This window comes from Leucopleurus acutus (genome assembly GCF_964270905.1).
Source record: "Leucopleurus acutus genome assembly, chromosome: 20".
NCBI classification, from domain to species: domain Eukaryota; kingdom Metazoa; phylum Chordata; class Mammalia; order Artiodactyla; family Delphinidae; genus Leucopleurus; species Leucopleurus acutus.
In genome coordinates this window covers 49,686,852-49,707,564 of record NC_139162.1, presented here as the reverse complement: position 1 = coordinate 49,707,564, position 20,713 = coordinate 49,686,852, and the positions used below count along the sequence as shown (strand labels likewise).

The following is a 20,713-nucleotide window of genomic DNA, read 5'->3' as shown; positions in this document are numbered from 1 at the left end:
CTGAGTTGCAGTCATCAGTTTCGCTGGCGGAGACTTACACGGGATCCTGCTGCGGCTTCTTCTTCCTCTTCCTCTCCTGTCCCGTGGGAGCCACCTCCCCAGACTCGGGGTTCAGCAGCGGCTCTGGCATCTCCTCCTGGGATGCTGTCTCTGGCACCCAGCTTTCCCGGCCCCGCTTTTTCTTCTTCTTGGTAGATGCCGGATCGGCCCCGGCCTCAGACTGCCCCTCATGTGGCAGCTCAGGCTCCATCATCTCACCTTGTGGGTTACTCATCTCAGTCCCTGGCTCTGTCGCTTTGTGCCCTCTTTCTTTCTTCTTCTTTTTCTTGGTGGATGCTAGAGCTGCCTGAGGCTCGGGCTCCATCACCTCTTCCTGTGGCCCCACCCCCTCTGTCCCTGGCTCCATCATTGCATTCTGTCGTTTTTCTTTCTTCCTTCTCTTTCTGGGGGATGCCAGAACTGCCTCAGCCTGTGGCTCCACTTCATGTGGCAGCTCAGGCTCTATCATCTCCCCCGGGAGCTCCAGAGGTTTCATCTCTGGCTCTGTAACCTCAGTCCCTGGCTCCCTCATCACTTTGTACCCCTTTTCTTTTTTCTTCTTCTTCGAGGACGGCAGTGGGATGGCTTCCTCCTGTGGCTCCATCTTCATCTGCAGCTGAGGCTCAACTATTATCCCCTCCACCGGCTCCATCCCTTCTGTCCCCGTCTGCTGCTTCCTCTTCTTGCTGGGGGATAGGACTGTCTCTTCCAGAGGCTCACTTTTAACCATGAGTTCCAGCTCCACTGTCTTTTCTTCTGACTCCAGCACCCCCATTTCTGGCTTGACCATTTCTACCTCTTTGGGCTTCTTTTTCCTCTTCTTGGTGGTGGCTGGGGACAGTGCTCCCAGAGGCTCCAACATCTCAGCAGCAGGCTCTGTTGCCAGTGGCTCTGTCACCTCCAGGTCTTTCAGCTGCTGCTTTTTTTTCTTCTTCCCCACGTCCACCTCTGAGGACCTCAAAGCTGTGTCCACCTCCAGGGCCCCAGGCTCATTCACTGCCTCCTGAAGAACTGAGGCCTCTGGCACATGCCTCTTCTTTTTCCTCTTCCCGGAAGCCAGTGACTTCAACGCCAAGACTGACCCAGGCCCTGTGACTGGTGGGCTGCCTCCAAAGGCACAGAACCGAGGCTTCAGGCCAGGGGGGATCTGTGGTGGGGGATTTGCTGGAATGGGCTGCAGCACAGTCCCTGTTAGGGATTCCTGGGGACCCTCAAAAATCCTCAGGCTGCCCTGTAGCGCCGGGGCAGAGGTGAGTCCCCCTCCCGCCTCTGCTGACGGGGCCAGCAGGGTTGCTCCTCCTCCAGCCTGAGGGCCACTGCTGCTGAGGACCCGGTAGCGGTGCCGCTTGCCTGCCAACTTGCCCTTCAAGATACGGGAGCCAGAGAGAGGCACGAGTCGCCCATTGAGGCTGAAGGGAGAAAGGGGGAGGGCAGAAACTTGGTCAGATTCTTTTGGTGAGACGGGGCAGCAGCTGAGAAGCAGCATTTGTGGGTTCCCCAGGAGAGCCCCTCTAAATTCCCCCCAGGTTCAGCCACTGGGGTGAGGAGTATTCCTGCTAAGTGGCATGGGACCACTCACCAGTCTGGGGCGAAGTCTACAGGGGCCTGGATAAGCCACAGTTCTGTATCTGGGCCGGTCAACGCCTCCAAAGAGAAATGAGTGTGCTCTGAGGCTGGGGGTGTCGCAGTAAAGTTGGGGGGACAAGAAAACCGAGCAGCACCTGCAGAAGGGTAAACGGGAGTCTGCTGACACTTAATTGCTGGTCCAATCCTCCAGGGCGCCTATTGGTCCATTGGTCCCAACTTCCTGAGGGTCCCAGTCCTCTAACGGCGACTTTCCTCTCTCCCGTCTGTCCACCAGAGGCGCACCTATATCCGCCGACCCAACCCTTGTTCTCTCCACTGCTGTTCCCGCCCCCCACCAAAATATCTTCTCTCTATTCTAATTCCCCGACCCCCCTGCCCGCCATCCCCCGGGGGATACACTCTCCGCTGATCCTGCCTCCGAGGATGTCCCTTTTTCCGTCCGAACGCTCCAGGGTACCCCTTTTTCTCTTCCCGCCAGACAACTCTCTGCACCCCGTCGGCCCGCCATGAAGCAACTCACCGCCGGACGTGGTCCCCGCCATCCCGGGACCCACGCCTCAGACCTAGCAGCCAGAGCCACTCAGGCCCCACCGCCGACCACGTGGAACCAAAGGGGTGGGGCCTCATCTGGGAGCGTCCATGTGGCACCAGGGCGCGGGAGGTGTCGCTCGGAGCCCCCTCGCTCTGTGAGCACAAGTGGGGGAAATTTCCACTTGTACACAGCAGACTACCGAGAAAGCCATCTTTTACCCAAAGTCTGCTCCCAAAAGCAGCCGACTCGCCTGTTTGGCGGGAGTTAGAGCCTCACCAGGTCCCGGAGGGTATCCCCACAGTCTCAGACATGATTTGCTCCAACGTTGCCTTAAAGGGGCAGCCACATTCACAGGACCCTACTCTTAAAGAGACAGGAAGATCGATTGGACTGAAATTCTTAGAGAGGCAGGTAAGAGTCTAGGTCGGCAGGACTGTGCTTTCAGTGTTACAGTCCCTTCTAGGGAGGCCCAGATGCCTCAGAAATTCAGAACTTGAGTGAGAGAGGTGGGAAAACGGAGGAATGGGGGTAATTCCTCCCGAGGGCGTTAACTATCAGCCAGGGGCGGGGCTCTGGGCTCCAGGGGAGCGGGAAATATAGGGGGAGGAGCCTGTGGATCCCAGGGCGGAGCCTCTGGACTCCCGAGCTGGACACGCGTGGGGCGGTGCGACTAAGGGGCGGGGCTGTGGCCCAAAAGACGGGTAGATGCCCTCGAGGATTTAGTCTCGTGCGTGGGGGGACATTTCCAAAGGCCTTGAGGAAGGGAGAGAGAGTAGACGTCCTGACTAGCGCCCCTTCCTTGCCCTGGGGTGCGTGTAAGCAGCGGCACGTGAACGCAGATTTGGGGGACACGCCCACGCCCCTTCACACAGGGACTGCACAGCGTAGGGGGACGGGCGGAGCCGCGAGACGGTGGCTAGACTGGGTGATCCGACTGCATTCCTGACCGGTGTGTCAGCGCTGATTTCCGCCCCCTCTGCCGAGATTTCGGATCCTACTTTAGAACTGGGGCGCCCACCTTCTCAGCGAGCCAGCGGCTGCTCAGAGAGGAGGAGGGTCAGGGGAAGAGGACGTGTTGTCTCCTCCCGGGATCGCCAGACAGTTCCCGCGCGTGGGCGAGACACCCGGGCCCTGCCCCTGCGGGCTCCGGGACTACAATTCCCAGAGGACGCGAGGTTGGGAGGCGCCCTACGTCGGTCGTGGAAGCTGCTGGGAATCGTAGTCCCAGCCTCCAACTTTGGGAGCCGTTGGTGGGAAATTCTGTAAAGATCCCAACCACCCTTTTTACCGACGGAGAGATTGAGGCGCAGAGACCCGAGGGGATACTGATTTTAGCGAGGCCCTCTTCTCGTCTTGGGGGCGGGATTTGTGAGTCTCCCCCAGACTCTATAACCTTCTACCTCTCTGGTGGCGTCCAAATCTTCTTTCAAGAAGGGGGAAACTGAGCCTGGAGGAGTGGGGCAGGGACTCAGGAGTTCATCTCCTGCAGCCACAGCGAGGTAAGAGTCTGGATTCTATTTACGATTTACGTAGCCAGGTCACCCTTGGCCTTTCGACCTTCGGGTCTGTGAAATGGACTTTGGGTCAATCCAAATGGGAACGTACCCATCTACGTCCTGCCCCTCCGGGACTACAAGTCCCAAGGTGCTCGAGGCGACCCCGGCTCCCCCTCCCCTCCGGGACCCGCCTCCCTCCGGTCCGAGTCACGTTGTCTAACCTGTTCCCGGCGCCTGCCCCGCCCCGTCCTCCGCTCTCCGCAGCCGGAGCCGGAGCCGGAGGAGGACCCCTGGTGCCAAGATCTGCCCCGGATCCGTGAGTTACACCCCCCCACCAGGGGTTCAGCAGCCCCGGTGGAGCCCGACACTGGCGTCCCTGGGAGGGTCGGGAGGAGACTCGGACGCCAGGTCCCAGGGCGGAGCTGGGGGACTCCAAGAACGTTAAAAGCTAGAACTTGGATGCCAGATTTACTGGGCAGAAGGAAAAGGGGCTCGGATGCCTGAGTTCTTGGAATGGAGGGCTCAGACACCTTGGTCCCGGGGAGACGTTCGGAGACGTTCGGAAACCTCGGGACGTTTCAGTCCCTCGAAATGGGGGCTCTCGGACGCCTGAGTCCTTGAGTAGAACTGGGGTATTAGATCTCTTGGGGAGAAATGGGAGACTCGAACTGCTGGGGCTCTGGAATGGGCGGCCATCCCTACCACCCTTCAGCTGCCTTCTCGACCGAGCCTTTAGGTCTCCGAGCAGAATTAGGGGTGGGGTGGGGATAGTGGAACCCGGGTTCCTGAAATTAAGCAGAACAAACACCCAGGGTCCCTCTGGAGGCTGTGTCCCGACATTCCCCCCACTTTCTGGCTCTGGGGCCGGGGCCAAGATGGCAGGAGGGGAGTGGGACAGATCTCCAACCTCCCCTGTGCTGCTGCGCGATCCCCAACATGTCATTAACCGGGGCGTCAGACCTGCCTAAGCAGAGGAGTGACCTCCGTCCCAGGGCGCCCCCTGGCGGGGGTGGGGAACCTCCTATTGTCCCATAAAGGGGGGAGATATCTGGGATTTGCAAAGGGCGTTCTAGAATCCAGGGCAGAATTCCAGAAGGTGGGGTTGGATTCTGGGGGGCTTGCATGGATGGCACAATACAGCCATTACAGAGAGGACGGAGGTAAACTGAAGCTTAGGGGTCACACTGGCAGCAGAGTTGAGGGTCAGGATTTGCCCTCCCCCTTCCACAGCCACTCTCTGGGCATCGGGATACCATCCACTCCCACGGGATTTTCTGACTCACTTCTCTCCTAGGGCTCCTGGCCCTGACCCTGAGGTGAAAAATGTCACCTCCACTCCCATCTGTCTGACCTGAGGTAGTGTGGGAGATAAGGGAGGATAGAGGCTAATTCTGGAGGTGTGTGTCTGTCCTTGAAGCTGGGGGAGGGCAGGGCTTGGCACCTCCCTCCGCCCGACTCCCCCTTCTCTCCATCCCCATGAGTCATGTGAAGGGATTAAACAAGGGGTGGGGCAGGGGGTTCTGATGAGAGAGGGAAGAACTTCCTAATGTCTGGGCTTGAAGGGCATTTGGTGGTAGCCTGAGATGAAATAAAAAATAATAACTGTGGCTGCCAAGACAGAGCTCACAGCGTGCCAGGCTCAGGGCTGGCAGGTAATGGATGGTTCCCATTGTCTACAGAAGTCTCCGGCAACTGCCCAAAGGTCTCACTTCCATTGAGGTTTGCTGAGCCCAGCCCAGGGAATGACTTCTTTCTAGTCCAATGGGGAAACTGAGGCTGGAGTGCGGGCACAACGCACACCCTAGGCTTTTGCCACCTTCTGTCTGGAATCTTCCAGGGATTCCTATGCCCTGGAATGGGCCAGCACTGGGGATGGCTAGAACTCAGGAAAGCAGGGGAGAATTTAGCATTCTGAGATCCAAGGGCTGAAGTCAAGATTCCAGGGGTTAAAGCTCAGGGCTTTTAGAATCTCAGAAAGATTTGAAAGGGCTGTTTTGGAGGAAAAAAATTACTTTGGCTTTGAGCCCTCAGTCTGTTCCAGGCCTGGGAATTAGGAATCTTATACGTGTGAACTTTATTTTGTACCCTTCCCTGTTCTAAACTCTATACATAAATTATGTCATTCAAACCTCACACTTCTTTGAGGTGAAGGTATTAATTCCCCCATTATACACACAAGGAAACTGAGGCACAGAGAAGCTAAATAGCCGAAGGTAGAGATTTAAAGAGGGGGAAGGCCCTAGCTCATTGTACAGACGTCCACAGAGCGGGGAAACCAAGTCCCAGACAGGGTGGAGCCTCTCCCAACGTCTGTCTATGCGGACAGAGCTGGGGGATTCCAATATGGGTATTCCCAAACTAGCCTGGCGCTCTGACCCTGTTCCTACTCAGGATGATTCCTCCAGGAACCCCCCGCCCCTGATTTTTAACCCCAAAGAACCTGACTGGGGTGCAGAAGATGCCGGGGAGGGAGACCTAAGGGCGGAGGAGAGGGGAGCCCGGCGGAGAGGACGTGGGGGTGGAGGACAGGGGCCTGGAGCAGAGGCGCGGCCTGCGCCACCCTTGACCCCCCGCCGGGCCCCCGCTCCCCTGCCGCGGGAGGTGCGGCACCTGCCCGGGCCCGCCCCGCATTCCCCTGCTCTGAGCTCAGGAGCTGTCCGTCCGCCCCCCTGCGGTCGGGCCGTGACCTGGAGCGTCCCCTGGCGGCCCTGACGCCCGTTTCGCCCCCCTCAGACCCGGGATGGGCCCACGCCTAGCCTTGGCATTTCCTTAGACCCAGAGGATGTCAGCGTCTTAGAATTTGGGGATCATGAAATCTCCAAAAGAACCATTCGCTACCAGAATGCTGGCCCTGGAGGTAGCATAGATTGTTCATTTTTATATTTTAACGAACACAGACGGTTTCCTGTGTATCTCTGAGATTCTAATGCGGGGTCTTACCTGGACCAGGGATCGAACTCTGTGCCCCCTGCAGTGAGAGCTCAGAGTCTTAACCACTGCACCGCCAGGGAAGTCCCCTATAGTCTCTACTTGTTGAGGCCTCAATTCTCAGAGCCTTGATTCCTCTTGCACCTTCTGGCCAGTTGGATCGTCACAACTGTCCTCTGAGGTAGACTGCTATTTATCCTCATTTTACAGATCAGGAAACTGAGGCAGTCTGGTCGGGTGGGACAATGGTGCCACCAGATTTGAACCCTCCTTAATTGTGCTTTTAGCAACTCCACTGTACCAGACATTCACCTAGACTTTTAGGACTTCGGAATCCTGGGATAGATAGAACTCAGTGCAGGAAGACAGAGAAATCTAGGCTAGCCAAAGGGGAGAATTCTAGAATGTTCCAAAGATAGAATCTGGGACTGAGAACTTTGAAACAACAGACTCTCAAGTCGAGGGTTTTAGCCTCTATCGAAATTTAATTACAACCTCAAGGCCCTTATAATTTCAGAATCTAGGCCTCTTAGAGATTGAGGAGGCCTCTCAGAATAGCTGATTTGCCTCCTCCTTTCACAATTGGGGAAACTGAGGCCCGAGGAGTGGAGGGGACTCTTAGCCCAAGGTCACACAATCCTAACACACCCAAATGAGCCACCAGCCCCAACAGGTTCTGTTCCGAGGCTTCCCAGACTGAGGCCAGAATCAGCATGCCCCAGCCTGCCCTGCTGCCCACGCCTGCACCCCAAGTCAAAGCTAAGTGGTCGGTTGATGTAGTGGGGAGGTGGCAGAGCTGGTGGGTGTGGTGGCTACCATGGAGATGGGCGTGGTGCTGGCCTGACTAGTTCCTGGTGGCCTGGCTCCTTCCCACTGCGTTGGCGGCCACAGTGGCCCAGCCATCCCTGGCCAACTCCCTGTTCTTCCTGTTGACGCCGGGTCTGTGTGAACACGCTGAGTCTCCTCTGGGTGGGGACTCTGGGAAGAGAGAGCTGAGTGGTCCTCGTCCTCTGGAGCCCCTCCAGACTGACGGAGATGCCCCAGAATAACAAGTTAGGTACAGGTGTGAAATCTAGTATGCCGCCTTCTTGCAGGGTGACCTGGAACAAATGTTTCTGAGCCCCACTTTCTTTTTCTGCCATGGAGATTTTGATCATGGGATAAGGTATTAGCTGTAAAGCACTTGGCACAATTCTAGGGGGCAGTGTTCTCTCAATAAATGGTTGTTTTATTTCATTATACCCTCGGGTAACTAGCAAAGGTCCTGGCACATAGTAGGCAGCACCGTCATTATTTTTGAAAAGATCCCCAGCATCTAGCACAGTGTCTCTTGGTCCCTAGTAGGCATTCAGTAATTGATAGTTATTATTATTGCAGCCTCTGTTCACTATAATGTCTGTCACATAGTAGGTGGTCAATGGATAATTGTTGAAGGAATGATCACGTCTTATTAGGGCTGAGATAGAGAGATGGAGTCGGAGCCACGTAAAGAGAGTGAATCGTCCTTAGCCTTCCTGGAGGGCTTCGCAGGAATTGGCGTTTCCCAGCAGGGGAAGTGGTGGGTCATAGCGCTTCCAGTGGAAGGAAGTAGGAGAGTAAAGGCCCCGTCCCGCTCCTCAAGGCCCCAGGTTCCCTGTGGGCGGGCTCCGAGCAGGCTCTCCCCCGCTCCCCCTCCCCAAACGCAGGCGCCCCGCTGCGGCCAGCCGGCACCATGGACAGCGAGGCGTTCCAGAGCTCGCGGAACCTTCTGGACCTGAACTTCCAGTGTGAGCTGGGGTAGGGGGCGGGGCTTGGTGGGGCGGGGCCCTCGGGGCGGGGCTGGGGGGGAACCTGGGCCCTGCCCAGAAATCCGGGTCCTCACTGCTACTACCGGCCGCCCAGCTCTAGCCGCGAAGCACATGGACCTGAAGAATGCGGAGCTGGACACGGCGGCGGCCAAGGTGGACGAACTGACCAAGCAGTTGGAGTCGCTGTGGTCAGACTTGCCGGCGGCGTCTCTTGGCTCGCAGGCCAGAGCGCCGGCTAGGGTGAGCCTGCTTGCCCTGGTCCCCACCCGAGCCCCCAAAGTCAGGTTCTTTCCTCCAGGAGTTCAGGCAAGCCTGTCCCACGGGGCTGTGCAGGCTGTGGGCTATTTAAAGCTACTTGTGGGATTAGTGGAAGTGGGGATCAGTGGAAGTGGACGTCTGTCAGGACCCTCGGAAGAAAAGGGTTTTTTTCTAAGCGGCACAAAGGCACAGTACATGTGAGCCCCAGCCCTGATTGCAGGGCTCCCTATGCCTGAATCTCTAGCTCCGTCCAACTCTCCAGGGTTGATTTTCGATCACCTCTATTGACCTACCAACCCTCTACTATTGTCTCCTTTGACCCCTCAATGTCCCGACCTCCCTACAGCTGTCCCGTTACAGCCTCAGCCCTGTCCCCGAGCCCTTGGGCTGCCGCGGGTCTCCCCGGAAGGCGACCACCGACAGCGCAGACATCTCGTTCGGACGCTCCGAGAGCGCCCCAGCTCTGCTCCCCTACAGCTCGCTGTCCCCTAAGGGCCGGCCGTCGTCACCGCGCACCCAGTTCTACCTGCAGCCGGATGCCTACAGCAGCCTGGACCGCGCGCCCTCACCCCGGCCCCGCACCTTCGATGGAGCAGGCAGCCCCCACGGCCGTTCGCCCTCCCCTCGCCCCGGCCCGCTCAGACAGCAGGGTTCCCCCACGCCCTTTGACTTCGTGGCCCGTGCCCGCTCCCCCCGTGTCAGCCCCCTGGCCGAAGGGCCCCAGGCCTTCTTTCCTGAGCGCGGGCCCTCGCCTCGCATCCCGACCGCAGCCTACGATGCGCCGACTGCCTTTGGGAGCCCCCTGCTGGGCCCTGGCGTCAGCGCCTTCGCCCCACCTCTGCGCGCGCAAGGTGAACCAGGGGGCCGAACTTGGCGGGTGGGAGTGGCGCAAGGTCCGGGACCAGCTTCGGCCCCCCCCCCGCCCGCCCCCCACATCCTCATGGGCAACCTCCCTGCAGACGACCTAACGCTTCGGCGGCGCCCCCCCAAAGCCTGGAACGAGTCTGACCTGGACGTGGCATATGAGAAGAAGTCCTCGCAGACGGCGAGCTATGAACGTGAGTGGTGCGAGGCCAAAGGAGTGGGGGACCCGGAGAGGCCTCCCCCAGACCCTAATGATTCCCGCCTCACAGGACTCGATGTCTTCGCGCGGCCTGCTTCACCAGGCCTGCAGCTGTTACCCTGGAGAGAGAGCAGCCTGGATGGGCTGGGGGCCCCCGGGAAGGTGAGGGGCCGGAGGAACTTGGGGAGGGGGCTGGTGGGCAAGGGTGGAGTCAGGGCTAGTCTTCCCCTCCTGGCTGCGCCCGCAGTTTCCGTACCCTTCCCCAGGCTCTTCCTTTATCCTGGATTTCCACCCCCTCCCTGACCGTCTTTCCTTTCCCTCCCTCTGTCTTCCCTCCCCTCCTTCTCTCCCTTCCCACCTTTTGCCTTTACCTCCCTCCTCCTTTCCTCCACTCCCTTATCATTCATTCCCTTATGCCTATCTCCTCCCACCTGAGCCCCTTCTATCTTCCTTCCTTCCCTCTTTCTCCCCCAGGACAACTTCACCAGTGCCACTCTGCCCCGCAATTACAAGGTCTCCCTTCTGACCAACGACAGGCGTTCTGATATGGACAGCTACCGCCGATCGCTGGGCTCCGCGGGCTCATCAGGCACTTTGCCCCGAAGCTGGCAGCCTGTCAGCCGCATCCCCATGCCTCCTACCAGCCCCCAGCCCCGAAGTGCCCCCCGCCATCGCCCCATCCCCCTCAGCATGATATTCAAGCTGCAGAATGCCTTTTGGGAGCACGGAGCCAGCAGGGCCATGCTCCCTGGCTCCCCCATCTTCTCTCGAGCTCCCCCGCCTAAGCTGCTTCCCCAGCCCCAGCTGCCTCCACAGTCCCAGCCACAATTACAGCCTCAGCCCCAGCTTCAAGCCCTTGCCCCCGTCCCCCAACCCCCCCAAGAGACTTGGTCCGCTGTGAGTGAAGGTGAGTCAGCAATGGGGGTTCCGGAGGGATGGGTGAAGGGAGGGCAGATGGCTGGGGACCAAACCAGCTTGGGGTCCCATCACAACCAAACACCTGTTTCCAGACATTGTCCCTGCAGAGAGCAAGGCCACATGAGCTTGGGGATTTGCTCAGGAACTAGGGATAGCACAGTGCTTAAGCATGGACCCTGGAGTCAGACTGGCTGGCTCCACACTGTGTGACCTTTGGCAAGTCAGTTAACCTCTCTGGACCTCAATTTCCTTAAATGTAAAAGGTGAATAATGATAGAACCTACCTTACTGGGTTATGGTACTAGATTATTTAATCCATATGAAGTCCTTAAAATAGGGCCTGATGTATAGAAAGCCCTCAATAGCTATCATATTAATCATTATTAATAGTTTTTGGTGTGAGACCAGCGCAGGGCCTGGATTTAAGCAGAGTGGGTTTTGATCCCCTCTCTACCATTGACATGCTGTGTGACTGAGGATAAATTAATTAACCCATCTGCGCTTACATTTTCTCATCTGTGAAGAGAGATTAATAACATTTACTTCATAGATTACGATGGACAGTCAATGAGATCATGTATAAAATGATCATTGTAGGGCTTCCCTGGTGCCGCAGTGGTTGAGAGTCCGCCTGCCGATGCAGGGGACACGGGTTCGTGCCCCGGTCCGGGAAGATCCCACATGCCGCAGAGCGGCTGGGCCCGTGAGCCATGGCCGCTGAGTCTGCGCGTCCGGAGCCTGTGCTCTGCAACAGGAGAGGCCACAGCAGTGAGAGGCCCGCGTACAGAAAAAAAAAAAAAAATATATATATATATATATATATATAAAATTGTATATTTCTACCTGCTTTAGAAGCTCTGACAGAAAGGCAAGAAACAGAGAGAAAAGACCAACAAGTACCAAGATTCTAGTCCCAGCAATTTTCTTTCTTTCTGTATTTATTTTTGGCTGCCTCAGGTCTTCCTTGCAGCGCGCGGGCTTTCTCTAATGACAGTGAGCAGGGGCGGTGTGCAGGCTTCTCACTGTGGTGGCTTCTCTTATTCCGAGCCCGGGCTCCAGTAGTTGTGGCGCATGGGCTCAGTAGTTGGGGCGCACGGGCTTAGTTGCTCCACGGCATGTGAGATCTTCCCGGACCAGGGATTGAACCGTGTCCCCTGCATTGGCAGACAGATTCTTAACCCCTGCGCCACCAGGGAAGTCCTCAGCAATTTTTCTGCCTGAGATGTTAGGAGAGGAAATTCTTACAATCTTAGAAAGTCAAGTTTATCATAATGGTAGGAGCAGAGATTCTGGAGTCAGATAGGACTGAGTTCAAATCCCAGCTGTGTGGCTTCAGGCAACTGACTTGCCTTCTCTGAGACTCTGTTTCCCTTTCTGTAATAATGAGATGTTAGCCATATCAACGTCACAAGGTAGTGGTGAGAGTTCAGTGATAGGCATGTAAAGCACGAGGCACATGCTAAGTGCTTGTTAAATGGGGGATGTCATAATTGTCTATTATTCACAACCCAGGGAAAGTTTAGCCCAGAGAAAGCAAGGCACTGCCCTGAGGTCACACAGCAAATCAGGCGTTTGCTGCAAGTCCTGGAAGTTGTGGGGAGGGAGTCTCTCGGGTCTCTTGGGACCCCTGCTTTGATGGGGCTCTTGCTCCTTCTAGGCTTCCCCAAACCTCCCACTGAGCTGGAGCCTGAGCCGGAGCTGGAGGGGCTGCTGACACCAGGGCTGGAGGCTGGTGATGCAGATGAAGGCGCTGTAACTCGGCCCCTTAGTCCCACACGGCTGCAGCCAGCACTGCCGCCCGAGGCACAGTCAGTGCCCGAGCTGGAGGAGGTGGCACGGGTGCTGGCAGAAATTCCACGGCCCCTCAAACGCAGGGGCTCCATGGAGCAGAGCCCTACTATAGCCCTGCCCCCCACCCACAAGAAGCAGTACCAGCAGATCATCAGCCGCCTCTTCCATCGTCACGGTGGGCCTGGGGGGCCCGAGCCTGAGCTGTGTCCCATCACTGAGGGACCTGAGGCCAGGGCAGGGCCCCCTGCTCCAGCCCCACCAGCTCCCATACCACCTCCAGCCCCTCTCCAGAGCAGCCCACCGGAGCAGCCGCAGAGCATGGTAAGTAATAGAGGAGGAAACTGGGGTATGTGACTCAGCATGTGGAAGCATCCCTTCCCTTTTAGGACGGAACCTGGAAATTGCACACATCACGTCTGGCGCATTCCACTGGCCGGGAGCCCAGCTGCAAGGGAAGCTGAGAAATGTAGTTTTACATCGAAGTGTATCTGTGCTCAGAAGAAAGGGAGAACATATATGGAGGGGCATTCAGAAGTCTTGGCCACATCGAGATTTTCTCTGCTCCTCTCCAGTAACCTGTCCCCCCAGGGCTTCCCTTCAGGAATCTTAGAGTCTTCCAACCTGGAAATGACTTTGTCTTGGCATGACAGAGGGTTTATTCTGGGGTCTGAAAAGCCTGCCTGAATCAAGGCAGTCACCATTTCTCTCCCTAGTTGCCACAGCCTCTCATGTCCGCCTTCTCTGGGGAGCTGCTCTCTCCTCTTACACCTCAGCAAGCCTGTGCCATGGTTAGAAATGGCCCACCCGGCCCTGACTCAACATGACCTCTCAGTTCAAGTCCACGGTGTCCTCTGACTCTGGTCAGAGCTTCTTCCATTCAGATTTTCAAGAACAAGTCTCTGGTCTCTGAGGTTGTGGGTGTCGTAGTTAAGTGCACCAGTGGCAGAGCTAGGCTGCCTGGGTTCAAATCCCAGCTCCACAGCACTTATCAGCTGTGCAACCTTGGGCCAGACACATAGTCTCTCTGTGCCTCAGTTTCCTCATCTGTAGAATGGGGATGAAAATAAGCACAGGGTTGCTGTGAGGATTTAATACCTGAATATAGTGCTTAGAATAGTGCCTGGCACTTTACTATTATTGTTATCATTTGACCGGGGGCTGCTCTCCTGCTGATCTCGGTCTGGTTTCTGCATCGTGGCTTGGAGGGAGCGGGGTGTAATCACATGGAACAATCCTGATTGCTCAGTGTGGGTAGACAGATGGAGGAGAACAATTCTCAGAGAAGACGTGGGGGCCAGGTGGACCCCCACATGCGTATTCCCAGGCCCTCCTGAGGGTGGAGCCAAGAAATGTTGAGGCTCAGGATCTTGAAATCAAGAATGGAAGAATGACAGTGTCTTGAAACGGTCAAGTTGCCTCATTGCAGAATCACAAAGTTCTGGCCACAGAGAAACCTGAACACTCACAGAATTCAAAAATTAAATTCTGACATCACAAACTCAGAAGAGTGAAATTTCAGAATTCCAGAACACTGAAGGTTTGCACAGGATCTTAGAATTAAGAAGTTAGTAACGCAAACCCTGGTTATTACTGATTCTTGAAGTCCCCAGAACTGAAAACTAAAGACTCATCATTTGAAACTTAAATCATAGATTAGTGCACGAATATGTTATAATACAGAATTTTATTTTAAGTGAACATTTTCCACTAGAAAGGAACACACAAACATAGTAACTAGGAAGAAATAGATAAACGTAGAATAAAGAGGCCCAAATAACAGCATTCAGAGAGAACCACGATTAACATTTTGAGTATTTCCTTCCAATCTTTTGGAATGAAATTCTCACCATGAAATATTCAAGTTCTCAATCATAGAATCTTGGGAATGCAACGTCCTGGGTCCTCAGCAATTTGAAATGGCGCAACTTAGCATTTCTGGACTCACACATATTGGAAAATTAGCATCAGAGAATTTTTAAATGGGTGGCTCGTGGGATCTTCAAATTCCAGAATCTTGAAATCATTGACATCGAAGACCAGAATCACAAATGCTGTATGCTCAGAATAAGTGAATTTTGTAGGACACTTGAAAATCAAAAATAAGAAGGCACAAGGAATAATATGATAAATATTCTAATTTCCGAAATTACTAATTATCTCTTTAGAATAAATTTCTATAAATAAAAGTACATAATTTAAAAATATATATTCTAATTCCAAACATCTGAAATTAACACTTGGTAACATCTTGTCAGGTGTGCTTCCTAGCATTTTTTTTTAATACATAAAAGAAATGAAACTATGGATTGAATATCTGGCTTCCACAATCATCAACCTCGTGGTCTCCAAGCTTCCTCTCAGGTCTCAGGGCCCAAGATTCCAAAATCACCCGATTCCCTGAGTGTTGCAGGGAACCTTGGGCTATAGAACTGAGGGACCCTCCTTCTCATGGCCCTCTGGACTCAGGCTATGTGTACGTACGTTCCTGGGTTCCAAGCTCAGCCCTGTCTAGTTGGATGACCTGGAGTGGCCGCCTGGTCCCTGAGCCTCTGTTTCCCCGCTCTGAGGAATGGGTATATTAGCAATCCCCGTCAAGCCACTGAAGCCCCGGTTCTGTCCCCCAGGAGATGCGCTCGGTGCTGCGGAAGGCCGGCTCCCCGCGCAAGGTCCGTCGCGCGCGCCTCAGCCCGCTCGTGCTGCTGCTGGACGCCGCGCTGACCGGGGAGCTGGACGTGGTGCAGCAGGCGGTGAAGGAGGTGAGTGCTGCCGGACAGAAGGGCGGGCGGGGTGGGGGCGGCAGACGCTGGATAGCAGCCGCGGGACTGAGCCTCTCCGTCCCCCGGCCCGTCCAGATGAACGACCCGAGCCAGCCCAACGAGGAGGGCATCACCGCCCTGCATAACGCCATCTGCGGCGCCAACTACCCCATCGTGGACTTCCTAATCGCGGCGGGTGCCAACGTCAACTCACCCGACAGCCACGGCTGGTGAGTCCTGACCTCGCGCGGCCGGCGTGGGGCGGGGAAGGCGCTGCGGGCCCCAGCGCGGCCTCTCACGCCTGCCTCCCTCGCCTAGGACACCGTTGCACTGCGCGGCGTCCTGCAACGACACGGCCATCTGCATGGCGCTGGTGCAGCACGGCGCGGCAATCTTCGCCACCACGCTCAGTGACGGTGCCACCGCCATCGAGAAGTGCGATCCCTACCGCGAGGGTTACGTCGACTGCGCCACTTACCTGGCAGGTGCGAGGCAGGGCTGGGGCGCCTCGGTGGGCGGGCTGGGCCACCTCTGGGGGAGGGCGTCGCGGGGACTGGGACGCCCAGCTGGTAGATGTTGGGCGGGGGAAGGCGGCAGACTGCGGCTCCTGAGAGAGGACGCGGGGGGCTGTACCAACCTTGTGGCAGCATCACCGAGGAGGGGCCGGCGGGATGGACCACCTGCAGGGGTGGGGCACTGGGCCTCCCACCTGACAGGTGCAAGAAGGGTGTGTGGGCGCAGCAGACTGTGCCACCTTCGAGGGAGAGGGGGACAGGGGAACTATGCCACGCAAGCTGGACACCTGTAGGGAGAAGAGCAGGTGTGGAGACTGCGCCGCTTTCTCATCCACGGGGGTGGGGAGTTGGACGTTCCAACTATACCATCTACCTGGCCTAGGGCTGGGCACATGGGCTGTGCTACCTGTGGGAAATACAGCACCACACAGGTGAGAGGTGAGCAGGCCATGGCTTCTGGGGAGGAGCTTGGGGACTCTTCCACTCCTAGTGAGACAGGAGGCTGTACCATATATCTCCGGTGTGGGGGGGGGGGTGCACATCACTTAAACAGGTGATGGGAGGAACTAGGTAGGCCGTATCCTGGGGAAGTGCCTAGCGTCTGTAGCGCTCACCTGGAGGGGCCAACTCTATCATAAGGCGGGGTTGGGACCTCCGAGAGTTGGGGTAAGGCAGGCTGTAGGACCTGGGGGTGGGCCAATGTATTTGGGAGGTGAGCCTGGAGGGACTACACGACAGCCTGCTGTGCTGTGGCAGAAAGTGGGTGGGAGCCGTGGGGCTGTAACACCTGCCTTAGTGGTGAGCAGCGGCAGACCAGGACCGCTGGGGCGGGAAATAGACCGTCCGCTGAAGCTTTGGGAAGGGGGATTGTGACCACCTTTGTCACAGGTAGATGAGGCCTATGAGATAAGAAGATTGTACCTCCTACCTGCCTGGACTTGGAGAGTTCTGTGAGGATGAAGTAGAGATTGAACAGCACACTTGCTGGGGGGGGAGGGGTGGTGGAGAGGAGGAGAAACTGGAACACGGTGGACTGAACCATTAAAGGGGGGGGAGCATGGTGGACTGTACCATCTGGAAAGGGGGCTAAATCCTTGATGGGATTAAAGGGGGGTTCGGGTCCCTATACTATCTGGAAAATTATCACATCCTCTTTGAGACTATCTTTTGGGGAGGGGGCGCAGTGTGCACTGCACCATCTGGAAAGGGGGAGTTGGGACCGCTTTGTGGGGAGCAGTAGGGCTGAACCATCTGAAGGAGGAGTTGAGTCATCTATGGAGACTGGACCACTTACGGGGGGGTGGGGTGCAGACGACTGCACTTCTAGGAGTGATACAGGGACTTAACCAGATATAAGTGGAAATGACCCTGCCTCGGGGGTTGGTGGGCCGGCTTGATGCACCCCAGTGTTTTAGAGACTGTCAGTCCTGGCAGCTGACTCCAGCTCAGGCCCCCCTCTCCAGACAGGGGTACACAACTTTTCAAGGGGCTCATTCCCCGAGGTGAGGCTGGCGCCGAATCTCAGGGTCTGTCCCTGTCCCCAGCGCGTCGTATCCCTGAGTGTTCCCGGCCCCCCTGAACCGGGCGCTGACGATCCCTGCGGTTTCATGTTTCAGACGTGGAGCAGAGCATGGGGCTGATGTACAACGGGGTGGTGTACGCTCTCTGGAATTACAGCGCTGAGTTTGGAGACGAGCTGTCCTTCCGCGAGGGCGAGTCGGTCACCGTGCTGCGGAGGGATGGGCCAGAGGAGACGGACTGGTGGTGGGCCGCGCTGCACGGCCAGGAGGGCTACGTGCCCCGTAACTACTTCGGGGTGAGCCCAGAAGCGATATTGTGAGGAAAGGGGTGATCCCACGGGAAAAAGGGCAAGCGAGACGGTGCATTACATTGGGGAGGAGGGGAGGTCAGAAGAGTCCATTATCGGTTGTGGGGAGGTGAGGATGAGCCCATTATAATAACGGGGGAGGTAAGGGAGATCCCCTTTTAGTTAGGGGAGGAAGAGCCACTTACTGGTGGTACTTCGTGGGGTACTCACCAGTACTGCCTTCCTAGTGATTTGATTGGTTCGTGCTCAATCAAATATTTTTATTATTCCTAATATTCATGGGGAGGTAAAGAAGAATGTGTTCTAGCCAAGGGGAGTCGTGAAGAATCCCATCTTGGTGATGGGGGCAGTTAAAGAATCGTGTATTACAGGCATGGAAGCTTTTGTTACACTGCCTTGGGCAGGGTGAGGACGAATCCATTAATAAAATCGCCGTAGAACTGAGGGAGATGCTACTAGGTTAGGGGAGGAGACCAGGAAGATCCCATTATATTCCTGGGAGAGAAGATGATTCCTTTAATTGGGGAATAGGTGGAGGTGGGTCCCAACCAGGCAGCCATGGTGGTAGGGAGAGGCGGGCGTCTTTTTTATGGCCGTATGGGAGACTCGGAAATACTCCATTTCATCAAGCCAGCTGCCGATTGGAAGGCTCCAGCTGGTGCTTGCAGCTGACAGGGGATTCTGGTGTGGTTTGGGAGATACTGAGAGGGTCCATTAGGAAGGGATGGGAGGATGGAGACAGTCCACGTGTTTGGGGGTGGATCAGGTGACTGTATTAAGTTTGGGGTGGAATGAAGGGGTGGGAGCTCCTGGTGTCTGAAGAGCCTGTCTTCCCTCAGCTCTTCCCCAGGGTGAAGCCGCAGAGGAATAAGGTCTAGCTGGAGAGAAGGACTTTTCGAAGGGAGACAGGAGAAAGCAGCAGCTGCCTTCATTCCAGAACTCCTCCTCCCTTTACTGCTGCATCTCTCTGCGCCCCCAATCCTGGCAGGGACGAGGTCCTTGCCAACACCTCTCTGCTTCCCTGGAAGCCCTGGGGAGAAGGAGAATCCCAGCCTTAAATTTAGAAAACTGCCTTAGCTGTGGGAGGTTGTGGTGGGGCTGGGAATCACTGGGGGCAAGAGAGACCCCCACACACACACCATTTGCCAAGTCACATCCTGTCCAAAGTGCCTCCTGCTCCTACTGCCCCCCCCCCCCCCCCCCGCCGAAAAACAAGGCAACCCACCATCCCAGCGGAGCCTGGAGTGGGTCACCGCCACTGGATTTTCCCAGGAGTCACCTCCGCCACTATCTCTACCAACAGCCTTCAGGGGCCAGGTGAGGCATATTAGTCTCTATCAGCATCCCTGCCCCCTCTCTCCCCAGTCAAGTGCCTTTACACAGTGCCAGTTTTATAACAGAATGGGGACGTTTTTCATTATAAATAAAGGTAGTTTGCACAGAAATTGACTTCCATCTCTTCGAACTCCATTCTGACTTAATAATTCTCCTCATTGTTACTAGTTTTGGTAAACCAGTCTTAAAGTAGCCCCTTTAGAAGGGATTTCCCTCATGTGAATCCAATCCTTCCTCTTTCAAATATGGCTGCTTTTTTTTTTTTTTTTTGGTAGTGTCTTGACCTTTTTTTCATGTTTTGGATTCTTCTTTTTAAGCGTCCTTAAGCTTAAAGACATAAAATGTCTGATAATTCTATCATCTGAAGTTTGGTACCATCTCCTCCTGTAGTTTGGTGTGTCCGCAGGCTCTCACTCACGGTGGCTTGTTTCCTCATGTGTATTGAAATTATGCATTGTGAGATCATCTTCAACAGGGCTTTATCTACTGGAAATCCATGTGGACTTTTTGAGGGTCTGACCCTGAAGAGTGATTTTCCTTTGCTTCTTCTCCACTTTTTTATTTCATAAACTTCCCCTTGAAGATTTTTGACAAATCAGAAGCCTTTCTCTCTTCTGATTTGTATTTCTTTACAAATCATAAAACTTCAACATTGTCATTGTCTGCAGTGTCCAAAACAGCTCACGTGGGAATTTTAATTATTTTTAATTAATTTAAATTAAATAAAAATTAAGGATTCAATTCCTCAGTCACACTAGCCACTTTTCAAGTGCTCAGTAGCTACATGTGGCTAGTGGCTACCATTTTGGACAGTGCAGATAGAGAACATTTTCATCATACCAGAAAGTTCTAGTGAGTAAAGCTGATATACATCTCAATCATCCAGAAGTTCCACTGTGCCTCTTCGCAGTCAATATATGCATGTCTCCTCCCCATAAGGGGTAGCCGCTTCTATCACTGCCGATTAATTTTCATGAATACACTTTAAAAATCAAATGGTACTGGTACTAAGATATTTGTAATGAAGAAAAACAGTCCTCCTGCTACCTCTCCCTACTCCCATCTGCTTTCCAGAGGCCACCACTTTCAACTGCTATAGCTGTTTCCTCTGGTATTTTCTTTTTTTTTTTTTTTTTTTTTCCTCTGGTATTTTCTTGTATGTTTCTAAACGTGCTGGCATTGCTATTTCTTGATTTCTCAATTTTAGACATTCTCTACTGATTTCCTGGTATAGTAGATGAGGTCTGAGGTCTATTAATCTGACTCTACTTTCCCTCTCCTCAATGAAATCATAATTTTTATATCAATCAATAGTTTTTTAAATGTTGTGATATGTAAATATGTTTTCACTGCAGAGCCATGCAGTATATTAGAATTTTCTCTTCACAAACTTCTAAATTTTTGAGAATTAAATTTACCTTTGTCACTTGCTTAATTTTATTTGCACCTATACTTAATCTTTTTCAAATGTTCCATGGAATCGTCCGTATTACTAACAGCTCACTCAAGCTTTTTTTCCTCCCTCCTAAAGTCCTCTCTCCTACTTGAATGTGGACTTGATGCTTTCTAGGCCTACACTAAGCTATCCTGGACTTCCCTGTGTTGGATATTGTTTCCTCGATTCCATGTCTATCTTTCTTTGTTGACTCTTCATTTTGCTGGAGCACATGCTCCAGTCGTTCCCTTAAAAGGGAGAGGAAGAGGTAAAGATTTTTGAGTTTTTGCATGACTTAATATATCTTCATTTTATTCTCCAACTTTATTATAGTTTGGCTGGGTATAAAATTCTAGGTTGGAAATTTATGTATCCCTTGTCACTCAAATCTATTTTCTTCCTAAGTCGGAATGCAAGTTTGGATAACAAAGGAAACCTGTTTGTT

At 54.5% G+C, this 20,713-nt stretch overlaps 2 protein-coding genes across 2 annotated transcripts; one reads left to right on the top strand and one right to left on the bottom strand.

Moving 5' to 3' along the window:
• Positions 1–27: 27 nt before the first annotated feature.
• On the bottom strand, positions 28–2,250 carry POLR1G (RNA polymerase I subunit G). The gene is made up of 3 exons (XM_082863460.1): positions 2,147–2,250; positions 1,619–1,760; positions 28–1,448 (listed from the first exon to the last, which is right to left on the bottom strand). The coding sequence occupies exons 1-3, from the start codon at positions 2,166–2,168 to the stop codon at positions 35–37; spliced, it is 1,578 nt and encodes a 525-aa protein (XP_082719586.1). The 5' UTR covers positions 2,169–2,250; the 3' UTR covers positions 28–34.
• A 1,681-nt stretch (positions 2,251–3,931) lies between these two features.
• On the top strand, positions 3,932–19,439 carry PPP1R13L (protein phosphatase 1 regulatory subunit 13 like). Its single transcript, XM_082863459.1, has 13 exons — positions 3,932–3,970; positions 8,268–8,348; positions 8,464–8,609; positions 8,974–9,478; positions 9,587–9,685; positions 9,761–9,852; positions 10,165–10,597; positions 12,266–12,720; positions 15,024–15,155; positions 15,252–15,385; positions 15,474–15,640; positions 17,287–17,486; positions 18,338–19,439. Exons 2-13 carry the CDS (start codon positions 8,294–8,296, stop codon positions 18,374–18,376), a joined length of 2,457 nt encoding a protein of 818 aa, XP_082719585.1. The 5' UTR covers positions 3,932–3,970; positions 8,268–8,293; the 3' UTR covers positions 18,377–19,439.
• The last annotated feature ends 1,274 nt before the right edge of the window (positions 19,440–20,713 follow it).

Excerpts from the sequence above, each read along its gene's own strand:
- POLR1G (XM_082863460.1), bottom strand. The coding sequence starts at position 2,168 with ATGGCGGGGACCACGTCCGGCG. Across the intron at positions 1,761-2,146 it reads GGCGGGGACCACGTCCGGCG|GTGCTGCTCGGTTTTCTTGT; the intron begins GTGAGTTGCTTC and ends ACCCTTCTGCAG. Across the intron at positions 1,449-1,618 it reads GTAGACTTCGCCCCAGACTG|CCTCAATGGGCGACTCGTGC; the intron begins GTGAGTGGTCCC and ends TTCTCCCTTCAG.
- PPP1R13L (XM_082863459.1), top strand. The coding sequence starts at position 8,294 with ATGGACAGCGAGGCGTTCCAGAGCTCGCGGAACCTTCTGGACCTGAAC. Across the intron at positions 8,349-8,463 it reads TCTGGACCTGAACTTCCAGT|CTCTAGCCGCGAAGCACATG; the intron begins GTGAGCTGGGGT and ends CCGGCCGCCCAG. Across the intron at positions 12,721-15,023 it reads CGGAGCAGCCGCAGAGCATG|GAGATGCGCTCGGTGCTGCG; the intron begins GTAAGTAATAGA and ends TCTGTCCCCCAG.